The following is a 26,151-nucleotide window of genomic DNA, read 5'->3' as shown; positions in this document are numbered from 1 at the left end:
GTGGTTACCAGTAAGATAGGCACACAGAGCAACCCCTCAAAAAATAGGCCGATTACCAGGATTGTGATCTCGACCTGTCATTAGCTTCAGGGCATCAGAGTGGCGTTTTCATGAAGGGTTTGGGAGGAAATTGAGGATTAATAAGGAATGTGGGAAGCTTGAATTGTGTTCATTAATGACCAGGGAGAAACAGAACTCAGAAAATAATAAGGCCTAAGAGAAATAATGATAAAGCAGGCAAGAATATTGGGGGGCTGTGTGAAGATTTCAGTTATTAGATATCCCTGGAAAAAAAAAAGGAGATGTTCTCTGAAATTGATGTGCTTATTAACCACAAGACATTAAAAAACAAAACAACAACAACAACAAAACAAAAAACTCAGCCAGTTTTCATTCTGGTACACATAAAAAAAAAAAATACAAACCTTTTCTGGCAGAGTTTTGAACATAACCAGCACTTCAGAAGGATGGGGTATGAACCATAAATTGAGGAAGACTTTCCCGTCAGCAGACAGCAAACATCGTGGCCGGGGCTGAAAACTCCTGCAGCATTATAAGAAAGTTTGGGTAGGCACAGCATTTCTCTCTAAAAAAGAGGTGGCCCCAGCGTGAACTATTTATATCACTGCCCTTCAGCCGCAGCGCCAGAGTCTGGATTGTGGTGACACATGAGCCGGGCGTCGGAGCCTGGGCCAGCAGGCCTCCTTTCCAGGCCGCTCACAGGTGGCCCTGGCTATAAATAACTGTGGAGAAGAGCAGTGGGGCTGCTTTTAGCCTCAGCTGTGCTGGCGGAAGGAGTGGGCACGGAGCGAGGGAGAGGTGAGGTAAGAAAGCAAAGGGAGAACGTGAACTAGGTGGCTAACACCATTCTAGGCGCTACATGTTTTCTCACTTAATTCTTATGACAACCTTGGAATGTACCTCTTTTGTTCTTTTACAGATGAGGAAACGGAGGCACTCTGAGATCTTGCCTGTCCAGCTCCTAAGAGATGAAGTTTGAGATTTAAATGCAGATCTGTCCGGGTTTAGAATCCAGGCTTCCTTCCTAGCCTGCCATGTTTTTCTCCAGACTCTTGCCTTCTTTTCCTTCTTTTCCCTCTGTGCTCTCCTCTTCCTCCGAATACCTTATTATTTGTAGGCAGCAGTATAGCTGTCTCTTTGTTGCAGGTTTATGTACAAACACATAATTCACGTATGTCTGGTTTAAGAATTTACACAAGCCCAGCTACCTACTACCTGGCCTGAGGAATAGAATGTCGCCAGCTCCTTTGATGGCCCTCTGAGAAATCACCATCCTGAATTTTACATTAACCAATGCTAGTTTTTCCTTGTAGTTTTACCACAGGTGGATAAACCATTAAAAGATTATCTTGTTGGGTTTTGCCTGTTTTCGACCTTCATACCAATGGAAGCTCGTGATCTTTGTATTATACCCACTGGAGGAAGCTGGCATCTTGACTTGGTTTCTATATCATCTCGGGACTTAAGTGGCCCACTGTAACAGAGGGTGGGGTGAGGGAGCGGTTTCCCATTTGAATGGATTCGATGCCTTTATGCCTAACTGTGTTCATCTGGTGTGAAAATGGTGCTATGGGCAGTTAACAGGTGTGGGTTCTAGCATCAGAGGACCCCATTTTGAGACCAACTTCCATCACCCACAGCTGTGTTGGCCTTAGATGAATTACCATCTGAGTCTTTTCATACATAAAATGGGGATAATGATTCCTAACTCACAGGATTGGTGTAAGGAATACTTTTTTTAAGTACCAAAAAACAAACTAAAGATAAAAAAGAGTGCCAAGCCTGTGAAAAGTATTTTATAAATTGTGAGGTGCTATACAAAGTTTGTTATCATAATTTATATTATAACATAAAGTTTGTCTAGCAAAGTGGCCAAGGCTGGGTGGGGAGCAAGGGATGCTTGTGCCCTGGTAGAGAGACACATAGGAACCCCCAGGGTTATTTGTTAAGAAGTAGGAACCTGTCCATGCTAATGAGAGGATGTCGTAGAATTGAGGGTGACAGGGAAAGGCCAGAGACTAGTGCCACCTCAGGCCTGTCTTGGTTACGCTAGACAAGGCAGCCCTCACAGACAGACAGACAGCGGAAGGAGGTGTGCAGTGGGTGTGGAGCCCCCACCCTCACATCGTCCCCTGCCCAGGGCCCCTGGGGTCCACCTCAGCCTTCTACTCTCCCCCTAGTCCTGGACAGCTGTGTTCACTCTTCTGGCCGAAACCACCATCTATTCGCCAGTGACATCTGACTTCACATTTGCACACCTGGTCCCCTCTACAGCTCCAGGCTTCCAACTTGCTTCCTTTTGGCTGGCAGTGCTTCAGGTCATCTCAAGCAAAAAAAAAAGCAAGAACTGAACTCCTTATCCTCTTCCACCCCAGTCCTGTGTCTCCTCCCATGTTAAAAGAACCACAACCCCCAGTCCCAAAAACCAGAAATCAAGGAGTCATTTTTAGACCCTCCCTCCTCCTTTACTCCTCAGGTTCTACTGACTTCATGATCCCCTCATACTTGTACCCGATTTTCATTCCCACTTCCATTGTCGATAGCAAGGACTCTCAGTGGGAGGGTCTCCCCTTCTATGGGACATTTTGGAAACCATAGGGGTGGTTTTTGGCTCTTGTTACCGTTTCTGGGTCGCTGGGAGAGATTCAGATGACCCCTTCCACTTACTGAAGTAAAATGTAATTCATTTTACCTGAGGGCTGGATGTTTTCAATATCAAACATTCTGAGTGTGAGACTTTTAAAATCATTACAACTCTACGTGAGGTGAATCATTGGCTTTAAACCTACCTTTCAAGTCTCAGGGTTTTAATCAGGTAATTTGAAGCTTGGGAACAAAGGATGGTGTTAGTTTGGAGAATTTCCCTTATTTCAGCAACCACAAAGTCAGACTATCCTGTCCTGCAGTAGATCAAAGCCAGTGTAATCCAGTCTTATCTCTATTGTTCAGTTCACAATGTCCAAAGGTGCCCCAAAGAAACATTGAATATCAACAATAAAAAGTCACCAGGCCTGTGGCTAAGCACACAGAGGTTGCAGGCCAAGGGGCTGGCAGCAGCAGCATGGCTGAACCAGTCCTTAGCCTCTGAGGAGCATATAGATCCCAGGAGCTGCAGGGCCCTCTTCCAAGTGTTATCCTGTACTTCTCATCCACCATGTCCTTCCATTTCCACCCCTGCCTGCAGCTGAGGAAGGGCAGAGAGAGTAGCAGGAAGTTTTGGTTGCAAAGTTCAGGAGTTTAGCCTGGTTTTCAGCCCTACAAGGAGGATTCCTCCCCTTACTGGTAGATGACCCATCAATTCCCCAGCCTGCCAGTTCCTTGACCTGCTCAATATCATCCCCCTTAAACTTAATTCTCCTTTAGCCACTCACTTGGGGGCCACATTCCAGACCTTGTCATTACTTGGGACCACATCACCTCCAAAGACTTAAACTCAACATCCTAAGTTCCCATATCAACCTTTTATCCCTGTTTTTTCACTCACTCACTCACTCACTCCCAATAAACCTCCTTTATCCCCCCAACATATGCTCCGTGATGTCATCCAGCCCTTTGGTCCTTCCCTCAGCCCTTCCATCTGTCAGTTCCATTTTGAATTCACTCCCTTCCCTGCCCAGACTGGGTCTTGCAGTCGAGCACAGGAACCTTCCAGTCTCTACTTCTTTGTACTCACTACCCAGCTACCTAGCAAAACCCCAACTCTGAATCCCACCAGCTATTACGCTTTCTGCTTCTAGTTGCATGCTGCTGAGCACAGCTGGAGGAGATCATACCACTAATTGCACTGATACAACAACAAGTAAATGGTTTCCAGCCTGAACAGTGTCACCCCAGGACAACCCTTATTCTTTCTTTTGATCAGCTTTTATGCCCATTTCCTTTTCTAATAATTCCAAGTCTTCTTTCAGCCTCATACCAAACTCCTGCCAGCAGATGATGACAAGGTCTGTTATTACATAATTGAATTAAAGGCTACTGGCTGGAACCCCCCCCCTACTTCCTGTGGGCCCCTCCCCACCCCCATCCTCCTGTCAAAGGTGGAGGTACACACTTGGGATATGAAATGAAGGCAGCCACTGCCCTCAAGGTCCTTACATTTCTGAGGCAGCTAGATATGCAAGCATGATTTATAATAGAAGCATGGTGTAATGGAAGTACACTTGACCCTTAAGCAACACAGGGGTTAGGGGTTCTGACCCACCTCAAAGGTGAAAATCTGTGCATAGCTTTGCTCCAAAACTTAACTACTAATAGCCTATTATTGATCAGAAACCTCACTGATACATCAACAGTCAATGAACACATATTGTGTATGTCATATGTATTATATACTATATTTTTATAACAAAGGAAGAGAAAGAAAAAATGTTAAGGAAATCATAAAGAAGAGGAAATACATTTATAGTACTCTAATATATTTATTAAAAATCCATGTATAGGGGCGCCTGGGTGGCTCAGTCGGTTGAGCGGCCAACTTCGGCTCAGGTCATGATTTCGCGGTCCATGAGTTCGAGCCCCACATCGGGCTCTGTGCTGACAGCTCAGAGCCTGGAGCCTGTTTCAGATACTGTGTCTCCCTCTCTCTCTGCCCCTCCCCCATTCATGCTCTGTCTCTCTCTGTCTCAAAAATAAATAAACGTTAAAAAAAATTTTTTAAAAATCCATGTATAACTGGACCCTTGCATTCAAACTTGTGTTGTTCAAGGGTCAACTGTATAAGAAAGTGCAGTGAACATCCAGAATAGGAAGTATCTGAGACCTAGTGGGAGATTATTGGATGAATTCACAGCTGAGGCTTCTGAGCTGTGATTCATTATCTCCCTCTCCACATTTCTTCTTCTTAATGGCACTGCCATTTTTTCCCCATTTAAAGAAATTGTGGCAAAATATACATAACATAAAATTGGTCATTGTAACCATTTTTAAGGGTACAGTTCAGTGGCATTAAGTACATTCACGTTTTGTGTGACTGTCATCACCATCATCTTCAGAACTTTTTTCTATCCTCCAAAATGGCAACTCTGTACCAATTAAACAATAATTGTATTGCCATCTTTTTTTTTTTTTTGCCCAAGTCAGAGAGACTCTGGGTGACATCCTAGATTCCTCCTCTTCCTTTAGCCTCCCATAAATCCAGCACCTGGCCAACTGATTTCACCTCCTAAACATCTCCTGTCTGTACAGTGTCAGTAGCTTGCTCCCCTTTTTCCTGTTGTTGAAAGACAAACACCAGACTTCTGGATCTTGCCCATTGTTCTGTACATTTTACTTCCCATTGCTCATCCTCCCATACCCTGGGTGGGAGCCTCTCAAGAGTCCACCTCTCTGTGCTTTCTCTCAGCTTGAACTGAAGTTCTTTTCCTTGTCCACTTGAAACACCAACCACCCTTTAAGACCCAGGTTTAGTATCCCCTTTTCCCTGCGGCCTGCCTTGCTCCCCATCCCCACCTCCCCAATCCTTTAGATAACACTGAACATTTCCTGATGGATACTTTCATTATACTCTTATCATATCTTATTCTTCATCACAGTGTACTGTAATTACCTATTTCCCCTTGTCTGAAGGGCAATAACCATGTCTATCCATTGCTGTACAGCACTTGGCACCAAGGTTGCCATGTACTGCTGTTCAGGTTGTGTCCTGAGGCAGCTAGCAGTGGTCAATATCCAGCCTATCTTTTGCTTGCCAAGCTCTACGCCCTGCCCAGAAGAAGGAGTGCCTTCTTCTAATGTCCATAAAGCATCATATGGGATCATGGTGGCTCTACCTGTCACACAGTAAGGGTTCGATTAATGTTAGTATTCTCTCTCTCCCTTCTTCACTCCTCCATCAGCCAATTGCTCTTGGAGAGTGGCCAAGCATCATCCCAGTATCTAGATTCTAGTCTCTTCTGGAGCCATGAAGAGCAAGGAGCCCTCAACGGACATCTTTCTTGGGAGGAGAACTCCCTCTGGCTCCTCTTCTAGAGAGACTTTGGTTTGAGGATATGGTAGTCTTTGTTAAAGCTAAACACAGTACATTACAGCCTTTAAAGGATTAAGTAGCATCTTAGAATTTTAAACCTACCAAATGCATGGGGTTCTTCTGGGTAAGGGATGGCAAACACAAGCAGGGAAGCCACCTTTCCCTTGTCTTTGGCCATGGCAGACATCGCTAATCAATTACAACACTCTCATAAGCTTGGAACATCTCAGAATCCTCAGCAGGGCATTAATTGTTAGAACTGATATTTAAAAGAAAACTTATTTTTTATCTTCCACCTAATCCAACTCCATATTTTAGGAATGCAGTGAGTGAGGACCTCTGTCTTCCATGACCCTCATTCCCCAACCCTGTCCTGGGGACATCTCTAGTTAAACTTGCCCTGGGGTGATCCCCATCTATCATTTCATGAACTTTCTTCAATGGTCCCTTTCTGGGAAGTCTTTCCATAGCAGTTCCATTCCTTGGAATCAACCTCTAGACACCCTAACACTAAAGATCTTAGCATGTTTAACTTCAGAGAGCTGCTTCCATTTCCTCACTCATCAGATGAAGAGTTTGAGGTTCAGAGATTGAAGAGAAGCAATTTGCCTGAGACCTCAGGGCACCTTATGACTAAGCTGGGTAAAGCCTAAATATTCTAACTCCCAGGCCATGGTTCTCTCTACCTCCTTGTGTCTGATGTCCGTTTTTATGAATACTCAGTACTTGGAACCACAGACTTTGGAGTTAGAAATAATCTTCTATACTACTTCAAGTTTACAAAACTTCCACAAAAGACAGAAGTTCCTTTCTCTATTGCTCCATTTTCTGAGGTGCAGTAAAAGGGACATGTTAAAGTCTAGATAGTTTAGGGAGCAGGACATAGGTATAGTGGAAAAATACTGAATCTTTATCAGTCACTGCTCATCCACTGCCTGACTATGACTTGGACTCTGGGTGTGTGCTCACTTTGCTCAAACTTTTATTGACCAAAACCCTGCCATGAAATTACCACACACTAACTGGCTAGGCTCATTCCCCCTTAAATGACTGTTTCCCCTAATCTTTAGGAAACACACAGTCATCTAAAATAAACAATAAAGGAATAGAGCAAGACCTGCAAGTTAGATTTTTTTTTTCTTTTCTACTTCCTGACCTCATTTGGTTGCTTCAAATAAAACAGATCAGAAACAAAAACAGACTTCCTAAACACAAATGTAGTGAACTTGTGGTTAGAGTTCTGGAAACTATTTTAAAAATTTGATCCCAAACATAGATTAGGCTTACAAATGGCTTCCTTGGCTAGTGGGTAGATGAAATAATGAAACTAAGAAATCTTAGGGGATTATCCTGTGATCTTTCATATGAGAGAAAGACACACTTCAGCCTCATTGGGAAACAGGTGCCCAGTCAAACCCTTCAGCAAAATAGTCAGTCTGCTGAGGTATATTTGCCCTACCCCTCCCTTAAATGCATTCTTCCATTAGGTAAATCCTCAAGTCTACCCAGGTGAATGCACTGGCTGAGCTCATGAGACAAACACTGGTATCCACAAACTGGGTGCCTTATAAGTATAAGGTAGGCCTGGTCGCTATTTTGGTAGCCAGCTGTCAGTCAGTCAAGGGCTTACAAACTCAAGTTTGTTCCTTCTCCAGTACTCTCTAGTCTGTTCTACCATTCCTCCCCCTTTTTTGGTGAGTTACAACTTACCTGTCACCTCCTCTTTGAATTTCTCCCTGAGGCCCTGGGCTACAGTTAAACACTCCCTCTTGTGTGTCCTCACAGAACATTTTGCATAACTCTAGCAGGTTATCTTTAAAATATTTGAAGTTACTTTTTTGTTCACAGAGCTTTCCCCCACTAGACTGAATTTACTGCCAGAGTCCGTGACTTACTCACCTTCGTAACCCTGGCACATGGTGAAATGTCTGGTACTAAGTAAGCACTAAATAAGTAGTAGTTAAATAATGCATGAAGAAATAAGTGAGCGAAAGAGTGGTCTGATACAAATGTTCTTTCAATTCCCTTTCATCTGTCTGTTCTATGATCATATTTGTTGAATATCACTATTACTTGGCACTAAGCTCTGTACCTTATGGGAAAGAGTAAGGAGGAAACAAGCTTACCCTACAGGATGTTTTGCTCCCCCTTGGAGGCTGCATAACCGTGTAATACACCCCACCTTTTTTTTTTTTTAAAGGAAATGTGGTTGCTGACTGCACAGGTATGCTAACTCCTCCATCTACTTGAGTGAACTCTAGGCAAGGTGAGTTAAGAATAATTGAGAAACTGGATAAGGCATGAAAAGGAAGTATGGGAGCAGCTCTGCTCTTATCATTTAATATCATTCTATATGCATTTTTTTTTTCTCTGTAAGAGAAATACAGAAGGACAGATTTATCCAAGGCACTGGGGTATCAATGTTGTGTGTGTGGGGTGGGGGTGGGGGTGTGGGGGTGTGTTTCTTATTCCTTCTGCTCCATTGGGAAAAATATTTGAAGCCAGGACAGCTCAAGATCAAGTTTACTTATTTGTTTGCTCATTTTAGATGCTGGCTTATGTAAAAGAGTGTGACTGATGAAAATCTCTGGGATCTCCAGGGGAAAACAAAACTACATAGATTGAAAAAGCAGTGAAATAGCCCATAAACACAGAACTTGTTCTGGGTTCAAATACAAAGATACTGTTATTCTTGGAGTGTTAGCTCTTTCTTCTGCCCTTCTGAACCAAAAGACCAAGGTCAAATGCAGTAAAGAAAGCAATTCCCATACCAAATGTAACATGTCTCTTCCTTCTTCCCTGGGAGGCATAGGGTGTGTGGGGGCGGGGGGGTGGGGTGCCGCTGGGAGTAAAAAGCTCTAAAGGAATTTACACACCTGGGGTCAGCCTTGAGGCCCTCCTTGGAGTCTCTCAACCCTTTCTTTTCTCGAGGTTGCCCCACAATGAAAAAGGTGTCCCTGATAGCAGGGAAATCTTCCAGCAGGGCTCTCAGGCTATTGCAGTATGCCATGATCTGACCCCGAAGAGCATAGTGAGACATACGGCAGTTCAGTCTGAAAAGTCAGAAGAGATGATATCCAGAAGGTGAACCAAAATTTTTGTGTCATTCCCAGAAAGATCTACTTCCCTGAAAGACCTTTCAAAGAGAATAGAGGACCTCATCCAGAAGAAAGTTCTATCTGGGTCAGGTTGCTATTGCCTGAAAGCAGAGGCATGGACCTCTTCAAAGCACCTCCTAGCATTCGCTTCTGATGCTCTTCTGTGTGTCAGAGGATAGTTTGGTTTGGTTTTACCCAAGAGAATTGTGTGTTTATTTAAAAACCAACCACGTGATTCATTGTCTGGATTTCTGTGTAACACTGCAGTTTATTGACTTCACAGTCAGAGAAATCAGCATATGTTGTTCATATATACTATACTTACTTCTGACAATATTCAACTATAACGTCTCTCTTGACTTTACCAATTTCATCCTGTGATAAAAGAGAATGACAGTTCTTCTATTAGAAGTTTGGCTATAAAAAGTCTCCATCCTAGTACATGTATACATATTTATAGCAAACTTAAGGCAGGAAAAGCCCATGCGGTTGAGATATTCTTTCTGAAGGCCAACTTGTTGTGAGCCTCTGTGGTTCTCTCTCCTTCTTGTAGACCTTGCTGAGTATGCCAAGAATGCAAGACCCTGACTAGTCTTTACCTGGGCCATTTCTCAGAGTTCTGTTTGTAAAGAGCAACCTCGAGGTATAAGGGAATGTCTCCCTCCAGGAAAAATAGTAAGCTTGCCATTTAAAAAGAGGTGGATTCCTCAAGTTCAGTGTCATGAACCCAATGAGTTGTGACAACTCAAGCTCAGTGTCATGAACCCATTGGTTGTGACAAAAACCCAGTGCATGAATCTAGGCTCCTCCATGTTGCCCCCTTGGGACTTGGGAGGCAGAGGGAACTGATAGAAACATGAAGCTCATGTCACCTGCTCTGCTGTGAGTCATAAAGTTCTTTGTCTCTGATCTAGGAGTCTTGTGTCTTCTAATCTGACAGGCATTGGATAATCCTGAAGAGCAGTTAATGAGCTATAACGTTTTTCACTTGGTCAATATTTTTTGAATATTGTAGTAAAAAAGACAATTGAATATCTCAATTACTTATTAAAAGGAGTCCTTTGCCTCCATTATTACTCAGCAGTAATCTAGAAGTCTGGCCTCCCTTACATCCCATTTGTAGAACTGGATTAGGGAAATTTAAGTCTTTCTTTTTCAGTCACAGAGAAGGAAAAAGCTTAGAGTTGTAGACTTGTGATTTATCTCCCAAATAACTATATATTAGTCTAATGACTTCCTCCTCAAAAAAATTAATGAGTAATGAAATGATATTCACAAAATTAAGCAATACTTTTAACTGATTAAAGGCTTAAATTTTATAATATTTTCCAATAGATTATGCTAGCATAAAACCCTTAAATAAAAACATGCATTAACATCTGGAAAACCAGATAACACATAAATTCGATAGTAAGAGCCCTTGCTCACCTGTCTAAACCCCTGAACACCTGTGGGTTATTCAGGAGTGGGCTAATGTTCCAGAGCAGGTGTTGAAACTAGTTGTGTTTAGAGTGACAAAATAACATGTGGTCTTGGAAAAGTGTACGTATTTTTAAAAGTAGACTGCAATTACCTTGAATTACTTCCTCTCTATTTCTTATTGAATTCCCTTTTTATAGTTCTTTATATTTTCAATAGTCCTATCCAAATAGGCTGAAAGCAACAGATTACAAGTTAAGAATTTTTATTTGCTCAAATGTAAAACACAATGAGAGCTTTATACTCATTTAATGTGTCCTTCTCACTAAACTCACATGGTTCTTCATTCTGTCAGCCATCGTTTGTTTCCTGAGGAGGAAGGCGTTCAGCATCATGTCCCGCAGCCCCACCTTTTCTAGTTGAATAGACACAAAAACCTCTGGCGCCCTGACAAGTGAACAGAGACATCTGAGCCCAAGGCAGCAAGTAAGTGGACATATTATAAAAAGACAACTCAATAGCTTGCTGGAGGACAGGTATACCTGGGGATGATACTGGGCCTTGCAACAGAAGAGCTGGTAGCTCTGTCTCCATGCTTTTCATCTTCTTCAAATGTTTACAGTTATAGCCACTGGGGATGCTGATGTGTCCCCACCCTCCTTGGGGCTCCCATGTGCCTGAAGCATGTGTCAGCAATCCCTCCTCTGTTCCAAACTTCATTGCCTGGCTCGGTGTTTTTACTACCCAGGTCCCTTTGTGCCCTCCTGGCCTCTACTGCAGGGGTCCCTAGACTGAAGAGGACTCTCAAGGGTCCTCTTGGCTAGACATATTGGTCTTAAATGTTCCATCCACATGTTAGGACTGTGAACTCTATTCGAACTCTGGCCACGTGTCAAATTAATGGCATCTTGGGTAATAGAGCAGTTTTGCTTATTATTTTTTCCATTTAAAATCTTTCAGAATTAAACTATCATTGGAAATAGTCAGAATATTTATTATAAAATACAAGTATCTCTCTCTGTCTTAGTGAAAAGAGGTCAAGACATAATAGGACTTCCCTGATTTACAGCCATCTCTCTGTAGAGGCTGTGCCTTTCTGATAATGCAGCACCATATTATTCTAAGCAATAGTAAAACCCTTGAATAGTAAGGTTAGTTCTGTGTTTTTCAGTTTAAGATAAACACGGAAAGTTTGGAGAGGCCGAGATCCTTGTGTTCTGTCTATATTTGAAAAATATAGAGAGAGGGAAGACAAAGAGAAAGGAGGGAAAAGGAGAAGAGAGGAGAAAAGGGGTTGAAGTAAGGAACCATTGATAATTGTCTTTCATAAACTGTATATTGGAAGAAGTTGAGCCTACTTAGTGTTCATACAAGGTCTTCATCACAAGGTCTTAAAAATTAAACACGTGCTAGTCACTTTGGGAACTTAGGCATCCTTCAATACCATAATACTATGTTATTAATTGATTTAAAAGAGAACACTTTTGTTATTTTAAACAAATCCCTAGTGAAGTACCTTTTGGTAGCCTGGAATCTTTCCAAAGGATGAGTGAGGGTGTCTGGAACTTTAGGAGTTGGGGCTAACTGCAAGTTTTCTATGCCATTCACAATTCCGGAAATTCTTTTTCTGGCTGGACCCATTCCACCATGATTTCTCAGATCTGAACTTGTTTCCTAAAATGTTTTAAACCGAAGAGAATGGAATTATTAAGTTTGTTGGATTTGTAAGCTCTGTAGTACCGGCTGTGAAATTATCTCACAGCCTCAACTGACCCCAAACACATGTAAATGCTTGAGTATGTGGGGTGGGGATGGGTTGGAGTAGAAGGGAGAGAAGAGAAGGGAAACCGAGGGGAGAAGAGGAGAGAGTAAGAGAAGGAAGGGAAGAGAGATTTTGTACAATCTAAGGGTGAGGGAGTAAGTGTAACTATTTTCCAGAATAAAGTGCAGTTGTCTAAATTGCCCTGAAAAAAGTTCTTCATTCTACAAGTTAGCTAGTTGGAGTGCTCTGTGTAGAGTGGCCTGTTAAGAAATACTGCTGATAGATTTCATGGCTGCAAGGTCTGAAAAACTGAGGCAGGGTACTCATTGTGGTTCAGCACAAGCAAATGGAGGTGGGATATATGCTGTCATGCACAATGTAATGATAAAGGGCAGGGGAGGGGAGGGTGTGGAAGAAAAACTTTTCTGTGGTATTTTGTTGTGGCAACATAGGTGGACTGATGCAGGAGCAGTAAACACACACTGCTTCTATACGTCTATCACCCTCTCAGTCCTTAACTCTGGACAGTCTTGCTTTCAAGCAAGTCTTGCTTTCAGCTCCATTAGAACTTCTCTCTCAGTTGGCAATGAGCTTTTGAGGATGTCAAATGACCTCATCTTCATCCCTGCTCTTCTGGTTCTTCCCTCTACATTTAACTCTATCAACTTTCAACTTGTTATTTTTTTCCCCTCTTCTTTTAAAAACAATAGTTTCATTGACATATAACTGACATTTAATAAACAGCACATATTTGAAGTGTACAATTAGAAAGTTTTGGCTTATGTATACAACTATGAAACCAACTCTGCAATCAAAGTAATGACCATCCCTCCCATCCAGCCCTCTTCCTCAAGCAACCACTGCTCTCTACTTTCTGCAACTGTAGATTAGAATGCATTTCCTAAATTTTATGTAAATGGAGTCATGCAGTATGTACTCTTTTTTTGTATGGCTTCACCCATATTGTTGCATATCTCGATAATTCATTTGTGTGTATTGCTGAGTAGTATTCCATTGTATGGATGTACCACAATTTGTTCATCTATTCACCTGATGAGGGACATTTGGGTTATTTCCAGTTCTTGGCTATTTTAAATAAACATCTGTGTATGTTTTTGTATGAACATGGGTTTCCATTTCTCTTGAGTAAATACCTAGGAGTAGAATGGCTGGATCATATGGTAAGTGCATGTTTAACTTTTTAAGAAACTGTCAAACTGTCTTTAAAAGTGATTGACCATTTTACATTTCCCTCAGCAGTGTATGTGAATTCCATACCTTTCACATCCCTGCCAACATTCAAAACAGCCCGTCTTTTAAATTTTAACCATTCTCATGGGTGGGTAGTAGTTTCTCATTGAGGCTTTAATTTGCATTCTTCTAATAACTAATGGTGATGAGCACTTTTTTTCTGTGCTTATTTACCATCTGTACATCTTATTTGGTGACTCATTTCTTCTTGAAACATTCCCCTCTTTTGGCTTTGGTAGAAATGCACAATTTTGTTTCCTCCCTGTCTCTCTGTCTTTTTCCTTCCCTCCTCCCTTCCTTCATTTCCTCTTGCTCCTTTTCATTGTCTCCATCGTTATTCCTTCTTATTATACCATCAGCCGTCTTTCTGTCCCACACTTATAGGAAAGCATATAGGCAGACACACACATATTTCTATATATTCATATATTACTATATATTCATATATAAATATATCCATATACCTATAATGATACCGATATTGATATAGATATCCCTAATGTCTTTACACCCATGCCCTGTGCCCTATCCAGTGACTTTCAACATTTGCTTCTTGAATAGATCTTAAGGAGTGACTCATAATACTCTCAATCCCCATGAAAACCACCAGTGATGGTCAAGCTGGGCTCCTCATTTTTATCTAGTACCCATCTGCCCTCTCTTGTTTCCATGCCTGTGTTATCTGAAGCTGTTCTCTCTGCCTGTCAAAAAGCTCATCCTTTGGGTTTTCCCAAATGCCCCCTCTCTAGGCTGCCCTTCCTGGTTCCCCAGATGTGACCTCTCTTTTCTTTAAATTTCTTCTATAGCTTGTTGAACCTCTTTTATACCTTGAGCTTAAACCCCTTGTGAGTCTGTCAGCCTTATATACACTGGTCTATAAGTTCCTTAAGAGCATGAATTGTTCCTCGGTATTATCTGATGAACCTAACTTACAGGATGTACTGAATTAAGATTTTGGGGGTTGAATTTTTAAAAATCAATATAACTCACTCTATCCTTATTTCCTACTTCAGTGTTTAATTTTATGGGGATTATTATCTAGCAGTAGAAGCAAGGAATGAGTATTCTTGCCATACTCATAAATTTGTACTCTCCCATTAACATGAAGAGTAGAAATAGATAGAAGCTGACAAATGTGATAATGGATAAATATGGTATATTTAGGGCAGCTATATAGAATCTATAAGACTTAAAGAATGTTTAAGGCCATTTGGAAAGTTGATTTCCTGAAACTATATTTAACTTTACTGGTGAATATACATACACATGAGAACTATACTATTGTTTAAAAAAATTGGGTAAAAATCCCTATGAACTGATTTGGAGTGATTCCCAGGATATATTGTTAAGTGAAAAAACAAAATCCAAAAGAGTATATATGTAAATAAAATCCCAAACCCCTTCATGATAAAATCATTCAACAAATTAGGAATCGAGGGAAATGCCCCAACCTTATAAAAGGCATCTATGGAAAAACCATAACTAACATCATAATTAATGGTAAGAGATCGAAAGCTTTCTCCCTAAGATCAGGAATAAGATAATAATACCCACTCTTGCCATTTCTATTCAGCCTTGTACTGGAAGTTCTACCTAGGGCAATTAGTCAAGCAAAGGAAATAAAAGACATCCAGATTAGAAAGGAAAAGGTAAAATTATTTCTATTTGCAAATGACATAATCTTGTGTATAAAAAATCCTAAGTAATACATAAACACAAGTAAACTATTAAAACTAATAAACTAGTTTAGTAAGCTTGCAGGATACAAGATCAATATTCAAAACTCAATTGTATTTCTATACATTAGCAATAAATACTCTGAAAATGAAATTAAGAAAACAAGTCCAGCAATATAATAAAAAGAATGAGAGATATTTTGAAATTAATTTAACAAAAGAAGTACAGAACTTATACACTAAAAACTACAAAATACTGTTGAAAAAAATTAAAAAAAAAAACCTAAACAAATAGAAAGACATCCATGTTCATGGATCAGAAGACTTAATATTGTTAACATGGCAATAGTATCCAACCAAACTGATCTACAGATTCAATGCAATCCCTGTCAAAATCTCAAATGGTGCTGTGTGTGTGTGTGTGTGTGTGTGTGTGTGTGTGTGCAGAAACTGACAAGCTGATCCTAAAATCCATATGAAAATTCAAGGGACTCAAAATAGCCAAAGTGATCTTGAAAAAGAACAAAGTTAGAGAACTCATACTTCTTAATTTCAAAACTTAACACAACTCTACAGCAATCAAAACAACAGTGGTACTAACATAAAAATAGACATATAGTATAATGGAATAGAATTCAGGGTCCAGAAATACACTGTTACGTTTCAAGCCAATTCATTTTTGACAAAGGTGTCAAGACAATTCAATGGGGGAAAGATCAGTTTTTTCAACAAATGGTGCTGGGACAGCACACCACATGCAAAAGAATGAAGTTAGACCCTTTCCTCATACGGCATACAAAAATCAACCATAAATAGTTACATGCAAGAGCTAAATGCAAGAGCTAAAACTACAAAACACTCAAGAAAACAGAGGAGTAGATCTTTGTGACTTTGGATTAAGCAGTCGTTTCTTAAATATGATACCAAAAGAATAAGTGGCAAAAGAAAGAATAGGTGAATTGGATTCATCAAAATGAACAGCTTCTGTTTCAAAGGATACCATCAAGAAAGTGAGATGACCCTCAGAATGGGAGAAAATATTTGCAAATTATATACCTGATGAGGGACTTGTATTCAGAATATATAAATAACTCTTACAACTCAATAATAAAAACACACATTCCATTTGACATAAAGGGCAGGGAATTTGAGTAGAAATTTCTCTCATGTGCCAATATGCACATGGAAAGATGTTCAGTGTCATTACTAATTAGAGAAATGCACATCAAAACCACAACAAGATACCATGTCACTCCTAATAGGATGGCAAAAATAAAAAAGAGACAATAACAAGTGCTAGTAAAACTCCAAACGTATGTCCTTGCAAAAACCTGCACATGGATGTTCATAGCAGCATTATTTATAATAGCCAAAAAGTAAAAACAACCCAGTGTCTGTCAACTGGAGAATGAATAAACAAAATGCGGTATATCCATATACTGAAGTATTCATCAGTAAAAAGGAATGAAGTACTGATACACGCTACAACATGGATGAAACTTGAAAACATGCTAAGTGAAAAAATCCAGATATAAAAGTCCATATGTTGAATGATTCCATTTATGTGAAGTGTCCAGAAAAGGCAAATCTATAAGCCAGAAAGTAGATTACTGTTTGTTAGGGGCTGAGGGAACAGGGGGGCATGGGCACTGACTGCTAATGGGTATAGGATTTCCTTTGAAAATGATGAAAATGTTCTGGAATTAGATAGTGGTGATGGTTGCATGATCTTGTGAATTACATACTTTAAAGGAGTAAATTTTATGTTATGCGAATTATATCTCAAAAACAACCTACGAAATCTGGGGAGGGGGGAAAGGGAGTATGCATTGTTTGTTACCTTTTGTGGAAAAAAGAAGGGACAAATGTCTCTGTTGACTTTTACAAAAAGAAATGCAGGAAGAATAAAACAGAAAACAAATAAAATCATATCTCTACAAAGGGTAGGGGTAGAAGTACAGTATTTTCTGTTGGATGATTCCAACTAGTCAATGTTACAGAGTTACATACAAAGAGAAAAACTGTTAGCAAATCGCGAGAAATTAAGAGACCCTGTAAAGATTTGGTCATGTGTTGACTCACATTAGGAAAAAAAGGAAAGAAGGGAAAGAGGGAAGGAGAGAAGATAAAAAGATAGACAAGAAGGGGAAGAAGGAAGAAAGAGAAGGAGGGAAGGGGAGAAGGGGAGGAAGAAAAGAAGGGAAGAGAGAAGGGGACAGGCTAAAGGATAGAAGGAATGGAAGGGGTATCCTAGCATTAGCTGCCATATAGTAGCATGCCTCAGGGTTCTCTATCTTACAAGCTGACCTTCACATCAGCAGAACAGCCCCATTGGGACGTGTGATAGAAGGATGCCTGTTGGACAGCCACCATCAAAGCATTTTTCTGAGCAGCTTGGCATGCAAGGGTCACTTGCATGTTTTCCACTCCTGAATGGAATAAGAGCTAAAGGAAGAAAATGTGAAATATTAGGAATTTCTGTCATAAAGCAAGAGGTGAAGTTGAGGGTTTGAGATCAACACTTATTTAACATGTAAACATATGAATCCAACTGACGGATGTACTGAGATCAGTCCCATGGGACTGAACCTAGTCTCTCTCTAAGCACCATTTCATCCCATGAAGGCAGCCTGCAGGCCTGATTTGCTCTATAGCTGGACACCATCAGGTTTCGGGTCAGAAAAGGATGAGTAGGTTCTGATGAACTAGCAAACATGTGCTCAGTGGCAAACTTTTAAAACTGCCAAAATTAGATTAATGTTTAAAACACACACATGCAAATACAAACCTACACATACTCACACAGAAGCAAAGAAATCCATCTGAATGGAAGGGGGAAAAAAACAGCACCAAGTTCAAGAAGATCAAATAAAATCTCCAATAACATGTACATATTTTAAAAATTTGGTACAAAGATGGTTCACTACATGTGCTTCTTTAAGATAGTTAGCAGTGGTTATTGCATGGGGTGTTGCAGTCTCTATGGTTTAAACCAGGCCAATGTGCACATCGAATAAGGTAAGGCTAGAAGCTTTTCTTACACAGGGGAGCTGAACTTATATAAATTAAATATTATTTTCTTTAAAGAAATACATGAGCAAATTGTTTAACTTTAGTTTCTTTAAAAACAGTAATTTACCTTAAGGATGGCTTCCTTCGTATAAAAGCTAAACTTGCCAACCTGGTTATCATCCACCTCAGAGATGGCTAACACAAGAGTAGTAGGAGAATATCTGCAGGAAGAAACATGACATTGTCTTGATGTACCATGTTTTAGTGAAGAGATGCCCATTCTGATGGGACCGCATGGCATGTGATCAGTGCTAGGTGATCCGAGTGCAGATGTTATACAAAACTTGATATTTCTGCCCAAAGACCGAAGGGCTCAGAGGTCTTTTCAGTCCTTACTGGACTTGATCTTCTTTCAGTTTCATTGTGGTGACCACCTACTCCAAATTCTTTTCTGTTGATCCCCATTCCACTGTTTTATCCTGTTTCTGTTCTTACCTTCGACCTCATGTCCTCAGCCTCTTCACTGACTTGAACCCTTTCCTCCACTCCCTAAAGGCTTTCCAGTTCTTGCTCTCTTCCATTGCCCCAACAATCATCTAAATGTTCTTTGCAACCATGTTTATGCCTTGGGATATGGTCCTTTGTCCATACCTATGAGGCTTTGTTGAGTAATTTAATACCTATGAATCTTAGTTTCTTCATCTGTAAATGGAGATATCACCTATTTCATAGGGTTATGGCAAATATTAAGTGGGATAATATGAACAAATGTGCTTTTTAAAATGTAAGTCACTATGCTCATGTTTGATATATGTTGTTATAACAGCACTCCAAAGTGGCAATTCTAAGGAGTTAACATACATAAAATAAATGCAAACTCAAGAGACAAGATCCTCGGGTGCATAAACCTTCCCCTGGTAATTCAGAAGGCTCCTCAGATCTTGCAAGATCTTTGGGTCATTGTTGCGAGAACCAGTCACAGGTTGGCCAGGCCACAGATCATGTGGGCACTTTCTGGTGATTGGTTGATTCCACTTGAACAAAAATATGTCCTATTTTACATCAGTGTAAAATACCAGCTCCTGCAGGAGGCCCGTAAAGACCCAGAGAATAACTTGGCTCAAGGTTGGAGATCCAGCCTCACCTGAGGCCTGCTCACACTTCCTGCCTTCAGTTTCTGTGAGACATTTCTACATACTTATGACAAATTGTTTTTGTTTAGCTAGCATGACAGGATAGAGCAAGAAATATTTTGCCTCCAGGGGACATTTGGCAATGTCTGGAGACACTTTTGGTTGTTATAAAAGGGGAGAAGGGGTACTACTGGCATCTGGTAGGTCAGGGATGCTGATAAACAACCTCTGATACACAGGACAGCCCCCTACAAGAGTTATCCAGCCTCAAGTTTCAATAATGCCAAGGTTGAGAAATTCTGGGATACCATATTCTGTCATCCTAACCCAGCCCAAGGTCTCTTTGGAGAAGAGGAGACCTTTAACATATCAACACGTCAAAGTTAAATTTTGACAAGTGATCCACACTAGCAAAACAAAGGTGACTTTTCCTCCTTGGAATCAACTTTGCTTTCCGGGGGGCGGGGGGGCCAGTACCACGAATCTCCAGGGATACAAAGAAAGGACACTCAGGGGAAGGGCAGACTAGAAAAGAAGGAAAGAAGAGGGAGACAGACGTTTCTCCTCAGCACATATCAAAGGCTGATCCTGCATGGAAGAAAAAGATTCCTCTCCCCGACTTATAGACTCATGATCTGTTACTAGTAAGAGTGTTCTCTTTCTGGCAATGGGCTGAACATATGGGGCATGAAGAAGTTTCAAGGGTTTGAGTCCACTTCTGCTGCTGGTTAACAAAAGAATCTGACTGAGATACTGCCATACATGTTAGATTTGTACATTGTGTTAGAGTTTCAAGGAAAAAGCTGTTCAAAAAATTTAACTGACTTCTTCCTGGTCCCAGGGAAAGTGAGAGAAGGGATCTGGACTTCTGATCCATGGTTCTTGCCCCATGAGACAAACTCTCACACCCCTTTCTACCTAGAAGCAACACAGTCAACCTGTGCTGCTGAGTCTGTGATCTTATCTCATTTGAGCTCCCTGATCCGATTCTTCCATTACTTGCTGTTTTTAAATTCAATTATCCCCCTTCATTGAGTTCTTCCCCTGCCTTATTAAAAAAGGAAAGAAAGAAAAAGGAAAAAAGAATGGCATCATAGTAGATAGAATATAAGAGGGGGGATTTAGAAATACAATTGCATTTGTGAGTCCAGTGGTGGTAGAAATTATTTTTCACTGGCCATTCATTCTACCATTACATTATTTTTACTTGGACCTTCTCAAGGCTCACCTGTCCACTCGATCACTGTCCTCCAGCAGAGAGGTGATAAAAACGGGAGGTGGATGGTCCGCTTTGTCCTTGTGTGATGCAAATTCAAAATGAACAGGCCTCAGATACAAATGGTACTCTTCAAAACCCATCTCCCATGCCAGTTCCTTATAGAGACTAAAGGGGGGAGGATAAAGAGCCAAGAGCATTTGCTATTATTTTCCACTAGAAGGAAAGTAAGTGGTAAGAAAACCCAAAAAATCTGAATAAGCACAAAAGCAAAAGTCAAAACAATAGTAAGCCAAGTCCGGAATGAAGTCAATGAGTCACAAAGGTCTTGTGTCTACTCTACACTATGACAGTTAAAAATAGCAGTTAAAGTAGGAGGAGATGTGCTTGGACACTTCCTCAACTCTCATTTCCTGCTGGCTTCTATCCTCAGAGCCCTCATGAGGTCACCAATACTGCTTTCAATACAAGGTTCACTATTTTCTCTCAGAACACTTCACAGCTGGTCTTTGTCCTCTCCTCAAGGAACATCTTTGTTCCTTTGGATCCAGGATCTCCATGCTCCCACCTCATGACCACTATCTCTCAGTCTGCACTGGCTTCTCTTCCTCTTCATTTTCAAATTCTAGTATTTCCTGGGGTTCCAAACCCGGTCCTCTTCTCCTCTTCTCTGTCCCCTTCTTGGGGAGTTTGTCTTCCAACCACATGGCCTAATGATAGCCCCCTAGTATAAGAGCCTATGACCGTACCTCTGTCCTATCCCAACTCTGAGCTCTACTCCCACATTTACATGGCTTGCAGCAAGGCTCCATTCAGATGCACCTCTGGCATTTCAGCCTTAAGAGTCTAGAATGTCTTCCACTCCTCTCTCACCCACATCCTCACACATTTCTCCATTTTCAGAAATTGGTGCATTAAGGCTGAACTCAAAAGGCACCTACATTAATTTGCTAGGTTGATGTACCAAAGTACTATAGACAGAAATTTGTCTCTCAGTTCTGGAGGTTGGAAGTCTGAGATCAAGGTATTAGCAGGGTTGGTTCCTTCTGAGGGCCATGAGGGAAGGATCTGTTCCAGGCCTTTCTCCTTATTTTTATAGATGGCCACATTCTGCTTGTGTCTTCACATCATCTTCCTTCTCTGTGTGTGTCTGTGTCCAAGTCTTCTCCTCTTATAAGAAATACCAGTCATATTGGATGAGGGCCCACTCTAATAATTTCATTTTAAATTGACTCCCTCTGTAAAGACCCTACCTCCAAATGAGGTCACAATCTGATGTATTGGGACTGAGGACTTGAACATATGAACCTGCCAGAGGACACAGTTTGTTCCTCAATAGTACCTCTGTTATGAAGCTTTCCTTGACCCACTTACAAAGAATGAAACACTCCATTTTCTGAGTTCCCATAGTATTGTGGTTATATGACTAAAATAGCATATTAAACTATAGTAGAAGTAACTTTTAAATTGTGAGATCCCTGAGATCAAGGATCAAAGATTATGACGAGGTAGTATCATAAAGGTTAATAAATATCTTGACTCATGGTTCGAATTCTGTTTCTACTACTTTCTAGGTATGTGATCTTAGGCAAATAGCTTACCTTTCTGAGCCTCCACTTCCTTGCTGGTAAAATATTAGTAAGCTACTTATTAAGAATATTCTGGAAATTAAATGAATGAGTACACATAAAGTCCCCAGCACAGACCCTGGCCATAGCAGGCCCTTGGTAATGGTTTGTGGTAGATGATTGCACTCTTCAGGTATATAGGGACTCTTGTGGGGGACTAGAACACAAGGGAACTCATACATGTTTGCAACAAACCCTTTAATTCCATATTTTTCCTGCTTATGGAACATGTCCACTTGGATGTCTTTGCATCACTTCACACTCATACCTAAAACCTAACTCATTTATCTCTCTCTCTCTCCACCCCCACCCCCACCCCCACCCCCACCTGCTTAACCTTCCAAACCTCTGTAAGGCCTGGATACTGTCACTAACTCATCCCTCTCCTTTCTCTAATCCTTCTATTGCTTCTGCTCTGCTATTCAACTTCATCATAGTTAAGAGCAAATCCAGTAAATACTTGTTGAGTATAAGTCAGGTCTCATACCAGGTGATGGGACACCATGGAAACCGACATGGACAGTGCTTTTGCAATCAGGGAGCTTACACTAGCAGGAAAACTGATAAACCAGTATTAAGCATCTAACTGAAAGGCAATGTGCTGAATAGAGAGGAAGCCCAGGTCTAGGAGGAGGGCTTAGCCTAGCTGAGTGGTCAGAGAGACATGAGGGGGAAGCCTGGGTGGAGAATGAAAAAGTGGGGAAGGTGGTCATTTCAGCCATTTAGAAAGCTTGCTTTGACTGCTCTGGGGCACAGAGGGAGCAAGGCTTGTAGGCAGGGACACCTATGGTCTGTTCTCCCCCATCTGGATCCTCAGTCCCCCTACTGACCGAGCTAAGTGTACACTCTCCAGACTCATTTCTATCAGCCGGTGGCGGAGGGTCACAAGTTCCAGAAGTTTGGAAAATGTCTCCAGGAGCAGCATGTGAGAATCTTGGCTTTGGTTCTGTCCTTCGTCTGCTGCGGACTTGAGTGCAAGCAGACCTACCTCCTCCATGAGAAAGGGATCTCCCATTACTTTAGCTGAAAACAGCTGAAAGAAAATACTTTTTAAAGTATAAAAAAAGAAATTTCACATATTAAGAAAAAACACTCTCAGTGGCACAGACTCTGAATCCAGATTTCCTGGACTCAAGTCCTTGCTCTGCCACTTAAAGGCTACAAAATTTTGCTATTTCTCGGTTTCCTCGTCTGTAAAGGATGGATAAGAATAATAACAATACCTAAGAGGAACAAATAGACAATAATTACCTAAATAGGTTATTGAGAGAGTTCATCGAGTTAATATATACAAAAGTGCCTGGTACATAGTATTTGCTGTTATCATTATTATAAATACTTTAAGCCAAAATAAAGAATAGAAGTAGGAATCTGATGTTTTCCAAGTATTTTAGAAGCCAATAACAAGAATAATTTCCTATAAACTCTTCTAAGTGCAATTTCAAAATTTCAAAGTGTTTTCGTGTACATGAACTCAAGATCCCCATGAAGTAGGAGTCACAGATACCATCATTTCTATTGTATTAGTGAGAAATCTGAAGCAATACTGAAACTTTCCAAGGTCACACAGCAGTACCAAGAATAAACTTACACTTCCTAACTCCAGTCCAGTAGTTTTATAGTTTGCTAAACTGTCTTTACATGTTCCGGGCAATTTTTGAAATAACCTCCTTGCTCTTTACAGCCCTCCTGCCACGGGGGGCTCCTCTGCTCTGACATCGTTGCTACACCCTCGTATACCATTCCCAGCAAGGACCCAGTTTGGGGACCCCCAAATCTGCCTTTGCTGGCTTGGCTCCTTTATCTACCTTTTCTGCCTTATCTCCCTTATCTGCCTTTGCTATCACAGATTCCCTTATCTGTCCACTGATCCACCAGAGGCCTTTTCTACTTGACGATGCAATTTCTAGATTCTTGAAGTCTTCCAAAGTGATAAAAACTTTTTATTAAACTAATTCCTATTAGAAACTCATTTCTAAGGACAATGTCTCCCCCATTTTTTGGCCTGATACAAAAGATTAATCTGAGTATTTACCATTTCTAGATCCAAATTTGAACACATTTCAAAAGTAAGAATAATTAAAACTGCATATGGCATCAATGGGAAATTAGGGAGGTATCTCAAATACTCACTGTGAGTTATAAGAGAATTTAAAATACATTACAAAAATCTGGTAACATAATACAATGTGAAAAGAATCTGCAGTAAATGGTAGTAGATACATGACTGGTAATTTGGGGGAAAATTCAAGTTTTTTAAATATTTATTTATTTTTGAGAGACAGAGCGAGCAAGCAGGGGAGGGGCAGAGAGAGAGGGAGACATAGACTCTGAAGCAGGCTCCGGGTTCTGAGCTGTCAGCACAGAGCCCAAAGCAGGGCTTGAACTCACGAATCACAAGATCATGACCTGAGCCGAAGTTGGATGCTTGACTGACTGAGCCACCCAAGTGCCCCAGGAAAAATTCAATTTTGAGCCATCTCCATACCTGTCTCTCTCTCTTTCTCTCTCCCTCCAGGTGGAATACTAAAGAAGCTAAATATTTTTAAAATAAAATAAAGACTTAAGAAATTAGAATAAAGTAAGACAAATATAAAACATGTGGAAGATGATTTGCTTTCTGGATTTAGGAAGATAAAAGAAATCACAAAGGAAAAGATCAACAGATTTTACTCTATGAAAATAAAACAGAAAAAGATAAATTGGGAGAAATATTTGCAGAAAATATCATGGACAAAGGGTTAAAATTTTTATTGAAGAGAGCTCATGGAAATGAATAGGAATGACATTAGGATTCTAAGAGATAAATAAAAGGAAAGACAGAAGATTCACAAAAAAATACAACTTGTAACAAGACATTTGGAAGGATATTTAGTCTCAACAAATACCAAGGAAATGCAAATTAACAAGGCAATGCCACCTGTTTTATACATATATATAAAGCATATGTCTGTATATATGCTTTATATATAAATACATGCATATACATATATATATTATTTATACACACACACACACAGACATATGCTTATACCTAATACTGTACAGTGTGGCAGAATTAGTACTCTTACAAATTGTTGGTGGCATTATAATTTGTCCCAACTCTTTTGAGAAGCAATCTGCCAACTTGCATCCAAAGACTTAAATTTTGTTTCAGTAATTCCACTCCTAAGAATCTATCAAAGGAACTGATTTAAAATATAGAAAAATCTGTAAGTATGGAAACATACATTATAACAATTTTAATACCAATGAAAAATTAGAAATTACTTGAATGTCCAACAATAAGGAAAGAGGTGGAGAAGTTATGATCATCCTTTAAGGGAATTATAACCATAAAGCTGAGTATAAAGACTAGTTAGCAAAATGGAAAAACATATAATACAATGTCAACTGAGAAAAACAGTGTATTAAGTGTATGAAAAGCAGTGTATGAAGGATGTGATTATAACTATGTAAAATACGAAATAAAAAACGTTGAAAAAAAAATTAAAAAAAAAAAAAAGGGGCGCCTGGGTGGCGCAGTCGGTTGAGCGTCCGACTTCAGCCAGGTCACGATCTCGCGGTCCGTGGGTTCGAGCCCCACGTCGGGCTCTGGGCTGATGGCTCAGAGCCTGGAGCCTGTTTCCGATTCTGTGTCTCCCTCTCTCTCTGCCCCTCCCCCGTTCATGCTCTGTCTCTCTCTGTCCCAAAAATAAATAAAAAACGTTGAAAAAAAAATTAAAAAAAAAACTATGTAAAATACGCATATGAAGAATGCTTGAATTCAGAAAAGTATTGTGAATGCATTTGAGTGATTATATTTAGGGTAATTTTTTTCTTTTGCTTTTTTCATTTGCTAAAATTCTGTATTACATTATTTTGATCGATTTAAAATGAATTAAAATAAAATAAAATTTTAGTTTAGGAGGGAATAGGAGGTCAAGGCAGATGCATGGAAGAGAGATTTTTGGTAGCTGAAAGTTCCTTC

General features: G+C 40.4%; 1 protein-coding gene and 1 long non-coding RNA gene across 11 annotated transcripts in view; one reads left to right on the top strand and one right to left on the bottom strand.

The window, feature by feature from the left end:
- Nucleotides 1–26,151, bottom strand: part of CCDC162P (coiled-coil domain containing 162) — a 175,365-nt gene that overhangs the window by 71,576 nt on the left and 77,638 nt on the right. For 9 of the 10 annotated variants that reach the window (XM_045058585.1, XM_045058588.1, XM_045058586.1 and 6 more), the window contains 9 exons: nucleotides 23,012–23,214; nucleotides 20,566–20,721; nucleotides 18,332–18,425; nucleotides 17,500–17,637; nucleotides 12,020–12,177; nucleotides 10,839–10,950; nucleotides 9,410–9,459; nucleotides 8,863–9,039; nucleotides 426–543 (listed from right to left, as the gene is read on the bottom strand). In XM_045058585.1, the coding sequence (XP_044914520.1) occupies nucleotides 426–543; nucleotides 8,863–9,039; nucleotides 9,410–9,459; nucleotides 10,839–10,950; nucleotides 12,020–12,177; nucleotides 17,500–17,637; nucleotides 18,332–18,425; nucleotides 20,566–20,721; nucleotides 23,012–23,214 (1,206 nt within the window). The remainder of the gene's footprint in view (nucleotides 1–425; nucleotides 544–8,862; nucleotides 9,040–9,409; nucleotides 9,460–10,838; nucleotides 10,951–12,019; nucleotides 12,178–17,499; nucleotides 17,638–18,331; nucleotides 18,426–20,565; nucleotides 20,722–23,011; nucleotides 23,215–26,151) is intronic. The other variant, XM_045058591.1, reaches the window with a different exon arrangement.
- LOC109499831 lies at nucleotides 645–1,379 on the top strand. Its single transcript, XR_002157352.2, has 2 exons — nucleotides 645–824; nucleotides 941–1,379. It is a non-coding gene; the product is annotated as an uncharacterized LOC109499831 (long non-coding RNA).

Source organism: Felis catus, chromosome B2 (assembly GCF_018350175.1).
Source record: "Felis catus isolate Fca126 chromosome B2, F.catus_Fca126_mat1.0, whole genome shotgun sequence".
Classification (NCBI taxonomy): Eukaryota; Metazoa; Chordata; class Mammalia; order Carnivora; family Felidae; genus Felis; species Felis catus.
The sequence above is the reverse complement of the archived record's forward strand: the minus strand, read 5'-3'. Positions and strand labels throughout refer to the sequence as shown.